This window comes from Strix uralensis, chromosome 6 (genome assembly GCF_047716275.1).
Source record: "Strix uralensis isolate ZFMK-TIS-50842 chromosome 6, bStrUra1, whole genome shotgun sequence".
NCBI classification, from domain to species: Eukaryota; Metazoa; Chordata; class Aves; order Strigiformes; family Strigidae; genus Strix; species Strix uralensis.
Genome location: NC_133977.1, coordinates 23,139,072 through 23,154,111, shown reverse-complemented (window position 1 = coordinate 23,154,111; position 15,040 = coordinate 23,139,072). Strand labels below are relative to the sequence as shown.

At 37.9% G+C, this 15,040-nt stretch overlaps 1 protein-coding gene across 1 annotated transcript in view; it reads left to right on the top strand.

The window, feature by feature from the left end:
- Positions 1 to 15,040, top strand: part of MYO3B (myosin IIIB) — a 214,168-nt gene that overhangs the window by 97,585 nt on the left and 101,543 nt on the right. The window contains 3 exon segments of the mRNA XM_074873256.1: positions 9,250 to 9,346; positions 10,222 to 10,338; positions 11,213 to 11,317. Of these exon segments, the coding sequence (XP_074729357.1) occupies positions 9,250 to 9,346; positions 10,222 to 10,338; positions 11,213 to 11,317 (319 nt within the window).

Genomic DNA, 15,040 nt, shown 5'->3' with positions numbered 1-15,040 from the left:
CACCAGGAACATCTAATTATAATTTCCCCCAGAGAATAGACATAGTCTCATAAGAGTAAAGAGCTTGGCTCTTCAATAGGAAGATGGTACCCCTAGGAAAATTGGTACCAATTAAGAGCCTTTAAAAGCTCTGCAGTGCATTTATAAAAAAATTTTCAATACAGTATCTGACATGCAAAAGAACACATGACCAGATGGTACTGTAAAACAATTTACTGGCATTCATTTGTGGTGATCCGTGGAAGTCATCTGGATGTATAGTCACCATGTCAAAGTAAATAGGCCAATTAAAACCCACATTTACAAAAACCTTTCTATTATACCATTGGATATATGTGCATGCTTTTTCTGTTTATTGATGTGCCCATGACAGGCACAATGAAATGTACTTTAATTCCCTGGTGTTCAGAGAGAAAGAAAAGTAGATGACCTTTTTTAGGAGTACAGCAACACTACATGATCAATCCTTTGAAAGAGAAGTAAGAGTTTTCAGAGCACAGGCTGAAAATTTCCAGAAACTGGAAAATCATCAGGATGCTGGTGTTAATAGCACTTCTACTGTGAGGGAACCCAGGGAGTCACTGATGATGACAACTGATCAGGAGGTATCTGGGTTTTGTCTCATTTGAAAGTCTTCCAGTTTCAGTGCTTTGCATTTGCATCTTTTGATTCTTTACTGACTCAGCACCTGTGGGTTTTTTAGTAGGCTTCTCTTTCCAGTTGAGCCATGCCAGTTTTGCCGATTTTGGGACATCACTTAAGGTTGTTGTGCCTGAGAGCAAGCCTGCAGACTAGAAAGTCAGTATTACTGATTTAGAAGGTATGGTGGAGAGATGTGGAGAGCTGATCTAGCAGTTCACTGCTACTGAAAAGGCAAGAACTGGCTTCTTTCATTTTACCACAGCTCCCAGGAACAAGCTCATGATACTGTTTTTATTGCAGCTTCAGTGATTGTCAAAACCTCCTGAACTAGAACTTCTAAAGTAAGAGAAAAAACTAAGCTGGCAGAAACACACAGATAATTTTCTACTCTCTTAGTGATTGCAGAGGAGTGCCTTAACTGATACAGCTGAAGTAAAGGAGGGAGTACTTCACATGACCAGGAATAGGGGGGAGAGGGGTAGAAAGAAGCAAGCTGTTCCCTTTTGGCAGGATCATTGTGGTCGACTTCTGGAGCCACAGACTGAAACATCTCCTTAATTCAGTTTCTTTCATTCTTCATTTATAAACTTTGTGTGCAGTATAGCTAGGCTTAACATCAGCACAGCTCTTCATTGGGGCACTTCATTGACCTTGCTGAGCTCAAAGGAGCCTACTAACACACACATTTGTTGCTATCATCAGTTTGTTTCTGACAAACATATTGTTGTCACTTTTCCATGAGTTAAGTTACTAAAGAGCTTTATACTCTATTATTTCCTTTAGGTTAGAAAATAATAATAAAAAGAAAAGGCTTATGCTAGTAAAAAATTACTTTTAAAATGAAAAATGGCTCCTGTCATTGCTCCTGCTTTTTTTACTGAAAAAGTTGCTCTTTGAAACTTTTCCACCAGCTTTATTTTTCCCTAAATTATTTTCATCAGTGAGATGCAGATATCTCCTGACATAGCGCTTAGGGATATGGTGTAGTTGAGAATGGTCAGTGTTAGGTTAATGGTTGGACTACATGATCTTCAAGGTCTTTTCCAACCTAGATGATTCTGTGATTCCTATCTTTATGCAAATAGGTGTTTTCAGTTTTAGTAAACCCAGCCAGGATACACCTCTTTCCACACGTGTAATGAGAATATTCTTTTTTCATCTGTTGCCATGTTTTAGATTGAAATCCTTGGGTTTTGCCATGGTCTTGAGTGAAGCTGAAATTTCAGCATCAGCACTCCGCTCCTGGATTGCCTGTTTCTTATACTCTCATGGGGAAAAACTTTGTGAGAAAGTCCAATGTCATGGCTGCGTAAGGATGAGCTCTGGGTACTATCTTTATCTCTTCTCCATATATCTCTCCAACTGATACTTATAAGCTATCAGTTAACTGTGTATGTTTTGTCTAATAATATCAGGGCATAAATGCTAATTAACAATATACTTTTAATTAACAGCTTTGCCACAGAAACAGTTACATGAAGTTTAATTTTGAGAATTCTATTCAGTGGTAAATAGTCCAGTAGCTCTATTTTTATTAAAGTTCTTTAATCCTTAAAAAACAGAGATTAGTACATCAGAACATTGTTTCACATATATTAGTTCCAGCAATGCTGAATTTTTCTTTCCCATCTATTCTAAAGTCAAACACATCATTACTTTTTAACACATGCATACTGATTTGAGTTCATTTTGGGAGCCAGAACACTCTTATTCCCATCAATATGTAGCTGCCTCTAGGCAGGAAGCATTTCTTAAAATCAAAGAGGATGCTGTCACAGGCTCTCACTTGTTTTTTTGGGTTTGGTTTGGTTTTGTTTTTTACTTTTATGAGTCCTGTACTCACACAAAAACTGTGAAATGCATTTAGGTTATTCAGTGTCCTTGTGCCTAAAAACATTGTGAGAACAAGAAATGTAATTAATTCCTAAAGACTTGTACCTCATGTAGCGTTAAATTGCAGAACTGGAAAAAAGTAGGAATCTAAGTCACAGTAAGGTGTGGACAACAGAACATGCAAACATTGGTCAGGAATGATAAGCAGAATTATAAAAATGTTTTTGGTACAGTAATAATAACTGAGTGTTGATGAAGACTTCATGGCTAATTGCATAATCTCTAAGTAAAGAAAGGTACACAAGTCAAGTTGATAGTAATCTTGCTGTATTTCAGGGATAAGTTCTTCAGGATAGAGATTCATGCAACTGCATGTAGGTAAAATACCAAGAATGTTTAAGCACCCTCTGAATTATAATACAAAAACATGGTAGAGGCTTGTGTTTTATTCCTCATTCTCTCTCTGAGTTACTGTGTAACCTCTGTTATATCACTTACCCTCAATATTTCTCTGTTCCTCCACTTATGAAATGGCTATTAATAGCTTTACTTAATACATTATACCTGCAAAAAATAGATAGCAGTTTGTCTGAGCCAAGAACTTTGTCTTTTACTTATTCTATAAAGCCATGCTATACCTTTGGTCACTGGAAACCTGTTAATGAAGAGAAGCATGCATAATGCCTGATGCTTGAGCCATTTTTTCTTTCGTTCTTTCTGCCCTAGTGTCTGGGAAGACTCTAGGCAAAGATATGTTACAGATTATGGTTATTGTTAACTCTCACTTAACAGTAAACATTTGCTCTGTGTAGATTATATTTTTGTTAAACAGTGTTTGGGTGTGTTTGATAATCCATTGGGGAGATTATAAGAGAGAGCTGCTCACTTTCTAAATATGCCTTTTGATATCTTGAACTCATTCATGTGGTCAGTTGCTTTTTTGATTCATAGTACAAGAGATTCCAATATCCAGGCTGGTTGCCAGCCTGATGAAGGAATAAGTCAGAAGGGATTTAGTCTGTTTCCTAATATTCCTAAATGTTAAATGTCTCTTTGTGCTGTCTACATAGGCAAAATGTACTGCAAAAAGTGGGCATGTTCTCTGGAGTTTGTTTATAAACATCAAATATTATCCCTGTTTTTTTGTCCTTGTCATGACTTAATCTAAACCTGGCAAAGCTGGCAGCTGGTTCAGTGTTGAAAAAGTTGAAAAACATACATCAAAACTTCCGGAGTCCTTTAAGCTAGGCAGTATCTCAAGTACCATAAATAATGTTTAAAAATACCACGGAGCATGTCATGGAGACATTTAAAACAGAAACTCAAATTTGGAACCCCAATATTCTGTCTGTTGTCCCAGCCCTTCCTTGAATAAATTCTCATGATAAAATCTTGCATCCTTTAGGAAGACTTTCTCAAAAAAGTAAACTTTTCATTTTATTCCATTTAAAAAAAAAAAAAGTTTTAGTGGTTTGTGAGTAGAAGTAATGGAAAACTGGAGGATTTTTAATGTTTAACTGAAGGTTTGAAGAGTACTGGCAATCAGCAAAATTGAATGAAATGAAAATTTTCTGGGGTTTTTCCCCCCTTTGAATGTACAACAATAAGAAGTTATCTATTTATGAACAATCCTGAAATAACAGGTTGCTCTATCCAGTATAGCATGCAGGAGAAAATCTAAAAAAGCAAAGTCACAACAGCATTTGATATGGAGAAATTCAAGTGTAGTAGCAGATCTATTAACTGCCTTTTGATAGCAGAACATCAGGGAGGAAAATACATGATTAAAAGCTTAGAATTGGAAACAGGGAAGAAGAGTCTTCACAGAATACATTCTAAAAATTTTGCCCTTGGTAATATTCTAATAAGCCATCTTTCAGAATTTTGGATACTGTGGGTCCCTGTGTGGCATTTGGCTGTTTTTTAGGGAGAGTTAATATGGGACGACTATATGAAATGCAGTAGATAAGTCTGTAATAATTTTAAGGTAACAAAAATATTTAATAATCACCAGTTGCCATGTATGTTTATTTTGTTAGCCCTATCAAATGTCACAGTAGCTGAAGTTGAGCAAAACCATGGTCTTCTATATTTCCTCAAGTGATTAATAACTCCTGGCCTGAAAATTGTATACTGGATTTGATGTCTGAGAGTTAATGTTGATCAAGTATCAAATGATTTAGTTATATGGTTCAAAGTGGCAGTTTCATAGTTATCAGCAGCTTTGAAGAGGCAAACTCCAGACATGGCTCATTCTCTCTTGGATGTTTTCCTGCAGACTAGGTAGCTTATGTTCCTGTCTGTAAATAGGCTTCTTCATAGGAATCAACCAGAAGAGGTCTTCTACCAACTTCTGGTTTCAGTTTTTAAAAGAATGAAAAAACTTTAGTGTTTGCATGGATAAGGTTTTAAACAAGTTTGCTGAGGACAGTAAAGAGTTCAGAGGTTACTTTTTGGGTCAGGCTGGGTCAGTGTGCTACTACTGGTCATCATTTAGAAGTTTGTTTCTGTCATGGGGAACAAACAGTTATGAAACCTTGCATTTTGAAGGATAAAATGCAAATCTGTATATCAGGAAGAATCAAACTTGAAGAAGCCTGGAAAAAAAAGGAAGAAATGAAAAGAAAGCAAAAAGAAATTTAAACATCTAATAGTTTGAGAAGGGCAGGTATGTTCAAGCTACATTGTCAGATGTTAGGATGAGACTACGGTGGCTTGGCAGCTTCTCCCTTCTTATTAGCCAGCTGGATTACAGCAGCAGTCCATCCAAGGAAGTAATTCTTATAACCAGATATCTAAGTTCTCTGCCAGTTCACATTTAGTTTTGAAAGCAATTAACTGCAAGAAACTTGATTGTGTCCAGCCAGTAATTTCCTTTGGACTCAGAGATAATAACAGAAACAAAACCAGAAATAGTCCTCTGATGCTATACACAGTGTAATTTAATGCAATTCTTCTAGCCTTCATCTATATGAATATTAGGCAAATTAGTTTAAAACTTTTTTTTTTTAACTTTTTTTTTTTAAATCACAAAGCTAGTGTGGCACCCAAAAGTGATCCTTGGCCTGTGTGTTTTTACTTGGAGGTTGCACAGATTTTCATTATAGCTGCAGCGTTTGTATTGTAATTAAGGCTGTGTCAGTGTTTCTATTATGACCTTGCTTCAACAAATTACTCCAGGATGGAACTTGATGTACAGGAGCAAAACTCTTTGCAATGCGCAGGAAATAGGCTGTGTCTCTTTGTGTGGCAGTAGCACGCTCTCCACTCTTTTTTCATTGTGTTGAGTATTTTTCTTGTAAATTTCAGTTTGGGTGCAATTCATTTTAAAATTGGCAATAACATAAAGAAGAACAAGTACAGAAACAGTATTTCCTATGTCAGTCCTAGAAAAAAACCCACAACAGTAAATGTAAATGCTTAACTGCACCAAGAGGCCAAAAGGCATTCATAAAAGAATGTTAGGACTGGAGGGGAGATACCAGAGAGCAAACTTCCTAACGGACATAAAAATTCTTGGTCTGTGCTGCTTTCTTCCACAGGTTGGACCTGTGAGCAAGATGACTTTTCGATCTAGAAGTCTGTGTGGTCCATCTAGCTTTTCCTTCCTTGTCCTCAGCTTGTAGCGGGGTCACAGGAGCATATAGCTATTTGCACTTCTATTACTATGGCTGGTGTCTAGTACAAAAAGAGGTTATTTTATTTCAAACTATCTCTTCCCCACAAGTAGAACAAATGAATGTTTCCTGCCCTCTTCATGAAATTGTTCTCCCAAGGGAGAAATGCTTCTTGCCTTTTTGCTCCTCCTCCAAAATCCAAGAAAACCCTTTCCCTTCCAGCTATTCCTCCCTGATAAAAAGGCAAAGGGAAGGTGCTTGGAGAGATAGAATCTTTTTCAACAGACAGTGCTCGTCACTAGAGTTCTGGAATAAATCTAATGATGCTCTTGAGGTTTGATAAGGTTAGGTACCTTGAGTGACTGGCCCTTTATGCCACTTCTTTTGTCAGTGAAGAGACTACATCCTCCAGGGGATGATTCAGAACATTGCTGGAACCTTAAGGCAGATAACCTAACACCTTTGATATTCCTTTTGCTTAGAATTTGTACATTTTGTATGTCATAAGAAAGGAAAGGTAATTGAAAAAATGGCTTAATATTCTACTTTTTATGCAAAAAAAAAATACTGATAATTATTTCCCCAATTAAGAGTGCTTCCTTCTGCTTTTTAATTTTTTTTTTTAAATTTAGTTATTTTAAAAGCAGATTGTCTTTCTGATTTAAAATTGTGGAAATTATTAAAAGTTACTGTCTGTATTCTTTTTTCCCACTCTGCCAATATATCAGTAGGACATAGGATCAGTAGAAAACTGATGAGGCCAGCAGGAGATTTGAAGCTAATGTGATGTTATGCTCCTAATATCCTCTTCCTAATCATGTACTTAGGAAAATGAGTTAAGCACAAGAAAATATATGCACAAAGGTATATATGTTTTACTTATATTTGACTAAGGCCAGTTTCCTTAGTTATTTAAATAATTTAAATTTGGTTCCTTTATTACTTAAGGAGAACAAACGTGGGAGTTTAATACACAATCAGATAACAGGTTAGTTTACAAAGCCATTCTGCTTGGGTTTGAATGTGCCCTCTTCCCCCTCCTCCCTGCACCTCTGATAGATACATCCATACTTGCAGCTTGTTGTCATTTAGTATTGTGGCCATGATGGTTTGCTCCAGAAACAAAAATCTTCATAGATGAGTTATGTTAGCTATAATGTCTAGCCATCGCTTTGTTGGTTACATCTCCATGAGGTTAAGCAACGGTTATAATATTTGTGTCATTTGTAGACTGATGGGTGCTTCCATCTCTAAATGATTTACATTATTTACAATAGCATTTTTCTCTGCAGTGAAGTAGGAGGTTGAATTCTGGTTTGAAACAGAAACAATTAGAAAAAACAGTAGTACATTAGGCCACTTACATGTATTCCTACTCCTTTGAGGATCTGGCTTGTCAGCAAAGCGTAATGTTCTTGAATATAGCGACTGCTTAAAAAAAAGCCAGAAGGAACCCACAACCCGCCACCTAATCAAAGATCTGAAAATAGAAAATTTAGTTGAATGGAACTTTGAACAAATTCACAATATATCGATTCTGACCAGTAGAAATAATATCAGCTGTAACAATTTTTCTTTCATAGCTTCTTACTTGTGTTCTTTCATTTCTTCATATGTACAACATCAAGCAAACTACCATCTCTGGGAATGTAGGATGTAAAATGTAAGTGGGGCTGTCAGCAAAGCCTGTGTTTCCACTATTTTATTTCCTAGATGACAAAACAGTTTGCACAGTTTTATTTAGTTACAGTTCAAGTAAACCATTACAGCATAGGTTTCCAGAGCTCATTGAGTAGCCAAAAGTAAATAAGGAAAATGAAAAAAAATAGACATTAAAAAAATAGGATCTTTAAATGTGATTCACAGTTATCAGTGAAGCTGTACTCATAGCTAACACTCTTCTCCTCCTTCCTCTTTGGAGAGGCTTTCCATGCAATAATTCTTCTGATGATATAAAAGCTCTTGGATATGAAAACATTCTCTTTACTGAATGAAAGCTGACTAGCTTCAAATGTAGAATTCTAGGTAAAGGGGAAAAAAGCAAAAGCCTCAGTGCTCATTTTTGAAACAGGATTCCATGAGTTTATGGAGATATGATTAAAGAAAAAAAAGACTTGCTACATCTTCATATTAACCTGCAACATTATAGATGAACAGTGTTTCCTGCCAAGTCATAGTACCATTCTGTTAGTGCTTGATACAATACTAAATGTTGTTTTGGGATGTGTGATCATGTGATTCCTACTTTCTACATGGCAACCAATGCAGAAACAATCTGTCAGGGACTGTCATTGAGGATCAATGCTAAATGTTACTCAGCAGGATGCAGACTGTATCTCAGTGGGTGTCCTCCTACTATGCTTTGATTATGTTTGTTGTAAAGAAAAGTCTAGTTGTGCTTACAGCATTCATATTTTACCCCCTCTGTGGAAGACATATTACAGCCTCTTGATTTGTCCCTGTTTCAACAAGATGTGTTGTTTAAAAACATATACACAGCATTTTCAAAGATTCCTTCAGTATAATCTGATTATAAAGGGGGGTTATGTGACAGTTTGTCTCTGCTGCTTATTCTGTGGCTTAAACCTCTGAGGACAAGCTGACTGAACATACATACAGTTTAGAGTCTGATGGCAGCTGTGGTTCAAAAATGTTTTTTTGGGCCAGATCTAGGGTCATCTGAGGAGGCACTTTGGCATACACCAAGGTAACAGAAGGATTTTATACTACTTATTGCTTCTTATAACTTCATTAGATGACAATACTATAGACTGGGTACATGTGGGAGAAGATTTAATTAAACAAAGTAGTAGCTTATTAACTTAGAGTGAGAAGGGAAGAGAAAAGAGGGAGAATTTTTTTTGTACTTTACTGTGTGAGTGGGGAGTAGTAAGCCTACAGATAATTCTTCATCTCTGAGCATTGATAAATAGATAGGGTTATATATTGTGAAAGAGAAAACAGATATTACACTGGACAACAAGCTGACATATTGCTTTCAGGCAATATGTATTTCAAACAAAAATATGTATTTCAAAGAGTGTGTCTGTGTTTTTCACATGACAGAAACACTCACCCATGACTTCCCATTGCCTCTTCATGTTTGCTGTCTTTGATACAGTTTTATAACACTGGTGCTCTACTAACAAACTTCCAGGCATGAACGAATACATACTAGAAGACCTTACCATGTGGATGGAGCTGACAGGTACTCTCTAGATGACGATCTGGTAAATCTGGAAGTTCTAGATGAGGTACTGTACTGTTTGAGTACCAGTTTCTGACAATTGTGTCACACATTTTGCCTGTTTCTGCTTTTTAGGCTTCTTTTAACAGAATGAGAAGAATTCCTTCTTACAAAGTTTTGCTCACAGTGGCAAAGGAATTGTGATGTGACTGATATGCTATCATCAATTTGTTAATATTCTTTATAGTGACATAAAAGCAGTAGCAGTGAATCCTAATATGTAGAAGAATTTAATTAAGAGTGATACTAGTTTAAATTATTTTGTGAGCTAAAATGTGAAGTTTAGTCATGAAGATCTATATTTAAGTGATTTTTCCTAAAATTGATGAATTTATATAGAGTAATATGGTATTTACAGCTTCTGGATAAAAAGTGATAAACCATTATCAGCTGTGTATTTCACTATATCACCTATATTCAAAGTATCTGTAAATTTTTGTTTTGATGATCCTTAAATTGCATTGCAGCAAGAAAAAGATAAAATACTAAATTGTGCTAGTGTCCTGTTTAAAACAGTCTGTCACTACCACTTAAAATGTAATCCTTGAAAAATTATTATCCTTATTTCATGGTCAAATAAAAAATTAAATGGAAATGTACGATGAAGTGCAGCAATAATATGCATGGCCATTTTCTATTCAGAAGGTTTACTTCTCAGGCTGGCTATGTACTAATCTGGAAATAGGAGTTGCCATTTAACTTAATTTTATGGCATTAGCAAGAATTTTGAAAATATTTGTTTGGTTTATGGTGTTGGCATTTGAAAAATAATTAGTAACACTATAATAAGTATTTCTTAGTCAGTGTTCTCAGTATATTTATAAAAATCTTCCTAACTGGGAAAATACTGTTTAACTATCAAACTTTTTGTAATCTTCTTAGGATACAATTATCCATCAGCTGCAGAAACGCTATGCTGACTTACAAATTTATACTTATGTTGGAGACATTTTAATAGCCTTAAACCCCTTCCAGAATCTCAGCATTTATTCTCCCCAGGTAAGAGAGATTCCAAGCTGTGGACAGTACTCATTTTACCTTTTTTATTAACACCACTGGCAAAAATACTTAAGTGATGTTGGAAGCTAGGAGCACAGACTAAACCCCAGCATTTTCTTTTTCCAGAAAAGTGTGGCTACAAATCTTTTTTTCTTTTTTTTTTTTTTTTTTTTTTTTTAAAAAATTCGGTCTCATTTGACTTCATTCCTTTCTGCTTGGTGGCACAAATTCCACAGGAGGGATGAAGATTAACCCAGCCACAGCTGTGCCTCTTGTCTGACATTTAGCTTTGTTCTGGGAAACACAAGATGTTATATGAACCTCCTCATGCTGAGGCTGTTGCTTCCTGAAGAATTGCTCTGGCTATTGGGTTATTACATGTCCTGTGCCATCAGCTGCTGCTTAAAAGAAACAAGTGAACCAAATGCTGTAAAGACAGAGGCAGGTTAATTCCCTACAAATGTGAGGAGAGGTGGAGCCATAAATCTTAGTCTCCATGGGTGCCTAAATCAGGGTTGCAGGTACATGGGCCAGATTTCAGATTCACTGTTATCTTTAAAGTTTTTTTTCCCTATAGGTTGGGTATTTCTGTGGTTGACTGCTTGTGTTTGAACTTCTGTTCCTTGTGATACAGTTCTCTCCACTGTCTTGTGCGGGAAACATCGGAGTGCAATTTAGGTGTTGTAATTTGTATTCTGGAAGTTGGGCAGTGCCAAGAATTACCACTCTTCTTCCAGATGATTCAGTGGAAATTTTGTGGTAAAACAGGCATCTACCTTCTGTTTAACTGGCAAAAGATAGTCACTATCCTCTTTTCTGTTAATTATGTAGCTAATTGTGTATTTTTACTATCGTGTGCTCTTTTTAAATTCAGTTCTCCAAGCTTTACCATGGTGTGAAGCGTTCATCAAATCCCCCCCACATATTTGCCTCTGCAGATGCTGCCTATCAAAGTATGGTTACCTTCAGCAAAGATCAGGTAAGAATCTGTTCATTTTGGTTTAGATTTCATGTTAATCATACTGCAACTATGCTGCATGGCTATGGCTAATATTCTGTTATGTTGTACTTTGGGAAATCTTTTCTTTAATGCTTTTATTCCTACATCAGGAAAAATGGAGTAGAAATCTAGTCAGGTTTGGGAATTCTGAAGAGGACACAGTGGCATAAAAGCGACTAAAATGTCGAATAAGATGATAGAGTTACCTGACCAGTATAGTTTCCTGGATATCCGTGAAGTCCCGGCAGTTGACACCAGCTGCACACTCTGTAAATTATTGTAATAATTTACACTTGTGTAAGATAGGAGGGTCTCAATGCCATAGCAGATTAATATAGTTTGAACCACTTTTCCATTGCATAAAGACACCATCAAGCAATGGATAATCAATTCCTTTAACTACAAGTCACAAAAAATAGGGACCATTAACTGATTTTTTTAGTAAAAGATATTAAGGATAGGTCTAATATAAATGTAATAAGGACACAAATCCAGTTATATAGCAATGATTTTAATGAGAATGGAATGCCATGCTGTAGAAGCTAGATTTCTTTTTTATTCCATTCGTAAGATTGTAACTTTGTACTCTTTCTAATTTGATGTGCTGTATGTACATGAATATTGAGGGCTAATAATTATTTTTATTTATAAAATCCTCCTGATTTTACCCTGCACACAATTATCATGATTTTACCCACATCACACAATAAGCCACAGAAAATGCTTTTTTAAAATCACAAAAGCAGAATAAAATAATAAAAAAATGTGTAATTAGAAAATACCAAACAAAGAAGACAAATAAAAGGGACATTGAAGATGAAGAAAAAAGGAGTTCTACTCAGTATGTGGAAGTACATTGGCCTGAGAGATGGTTAGTACTTCTTTAATGACTTGTGTGCTTGTCATGGTTTAACCCCAGCCAGCAGCTAAGCACCACGCAGCTGCTTGCTCTCTCTTACCCCCTCCCCACTGATGGAATGGAGCAGAGAATCGAAAACGAGTAAAACTCGTGGGTTGTGATAAGAACAGTTTAATAATTGAAATAAAAAATATTAATAATTGTAATAATTATAATGAAGAGAACAAAAAGAGAGTGAAATAAAACCCAAGAAAAGACAAGTGATGCACAGTGCAGTTGTTCACCACCCACTGACCAACGCCCAGCCAGTCCCCAAGCAGCAATCCAGCCACGTCCTCCCAGTTTATATACTGAGCATGATGTCATATGGTATGGAATATTCCTTTGGCCAGTTTTGGTCAGCTGTCCTGGCTGTGTCCCCTCCCAACTTCTTGTGGCCCTCCAGCCTTCTTACTGGCAGGGCATGAGAAGCTGAAAAATCCTTGACTTAGTAAACAACTAAAAGCATATGTGTGTTATCAACATTATACTCATAATAAATCCAAAACACAACACTATACCAGCTACTAGGAAGAAAATTAACGCTATCCCAGCTGAAACCAGCGCAATGCGTTTTGATGGAGGCATTAAAGAAAACAAGTACTCATATAGAACAAGTTATGTGAGAGCTTGTTATCTGGGGAAAAAAATTAGTTTTGACACACCCTGTCAGGCTAACTTTGTGCATCTTTAATATTATATGTTTCATACCCGTTTAAGAAGTAATTTGCATTTAGATCTAAATCGGTTTCCTATTTTCTGTTTGCAGAGGATTACAGGAGCATGTTTATCTTCATTACCTGGCCAATGTTATGTTGGTTCTTCCAGTAAAGGTGCATTAGATAAACACTGTAGCCAGATCAGAAATGTATTGATTCTGTTTGTTGTATCCAATCTTCCCTCTTTCAGTGTAAGACTATTGCCCCTTGTCCTATCCCTACATCCCCTGATAAAGACACTGAAAGGCCACTCTAAAGTCTCCCCAGAGCCTTTTCTTCTCCAGGCTGAACAACCCCAACTCTCTCAGCCTATTCTCACAGGGAGGTGCTCCAGCCTGGTGATGATCTTTGTGGCCTCCTCTGGACCCGCTCGAGCAGGTCCACCTGCTGGCCACACATCTCTTGATGCAGCCCAGGACATGGTTGGCTTTCTGGGCTGTGAGCGCACATTGCTGGTTCATAGTCGGTTTTCCATCCATTAATACCCCCAAGCCCTTCTCCTCAGGGCTGCTCTCAATCCACTCATTGCCCAGTCTGTATCTGTTCTTCAGATTGCCCCAACCCATGTGCAAGACCTTGCACTTGGTCTTGTTGAACTTCATAGTTCTACAAGAACTCATGGGCTTTAACTGTATAAACTGTTGTCTAGTCACACAAAGGCAATTAAGTTAGGTATCTGTCATGGTTTGAGCCCAGAGGGCAGCTGAGCACCATGCACCCACTCAATCACTCCTTCGCTTTCAGGGATGGGGAGGAGAAAATAAAACAAAAGGCTTGGGAATCAAGATGAGGATAGGGGGAGAGATGGGTCACCCATTATGGTCATGGGCAAAAGACAGATTCATTAGGGGAAGAAAAAGAACATCGATTTAATTTAAACACTTAGTTTTCCAATCAGAGTAGGACAGTGAGAAATACAACCACATCTTAAAAACACCTTCCCCCCACCCCTCTCTTTTTCCTCAGCTCAACTTTGGTCCTGATTTCTCTACCTCCTCCTCCCCCGTGGCACGGTGGGACAGGGGATGGGGGTCACGGTCAGTTATCACCCATTGTCTCTGCCACTCCTTCCTCCTCAGGGAGGACTCCTCACACTCCTCCCCTGCTCCAGCGTGAGGTCCCTCTCACAGGAGAGTCCTCCGCACGCTTCCTCTGATGTGAGTCTTTCCCATGGGCTGCAGCTCTTCACGATCTGCTCCAGTGTAGGTCCCTCACATTGCAGTCCTCCCAGGGATGGTGGACTGCTCCAGCATGGACTTCCCTCAGAGTCCCGGCCTTCTTCGGGCACAGCCATCTGCTCCAGTGTGGGGTCGTCCACAGGCTGCAGGTGGGCACCTGCTCCACTGGTGACCTCCATGGGCTGCAGGGGCACAGCCTGCCCTCTCACCATGGGCTGCAGGGGGGTCTCTACTCCGGTGCACCTCCCCCCCCTCCTCCTTTCTTCCACTGACCTCAGTGTTTGCATAGGTATTTCCCTCACAACTCCCCTTCCTCTCAAGTTTCCCTTCTTAAATACGTTATCGTGGAGGCACGGCCACCATCGGTAATTGGTTTCGCCTTGGCCAGAGGCAGGTACAACTTGGAGCCAGGGGAACTTCAAGAAGCTTCTCACAAGGGGCTGCCACTGTAGCCCCCTCCCCTTCTACCAAAACCTTGCCATGCAGAAACCCAACACAGTATCTTAACCCTGTAAATCCATCATTGGGTTACCCATTTTCAAGAAGAACAAAAATACCCAACAAGAAACAAATAAATGAGCTGCAAATGTCATATTGCACACATTGTTCAGAGTCAATCACTGCACCTGCTGTCAGACACCACAAGACACTACCAGAGAACTGCTACATCTTTCAGACCTTTTCACAAAGCTCAGTTCTATATGAAATGTCATTGCACCACGTATTTTAGGCCCTTGTACCTTCTCCCAGCCAAGAATCTTGTATGTTCACAGTGTGGTGCAAATAATTTTCAGGTGTTTGCATAAAAACACATGAATCTGTGCAACTGCTCAGTGTTAACATTTTAATTATATGTCAGCTGATACTGTACCTTAAGTAGACTAATATTTGTATGGGTGATTTGTGG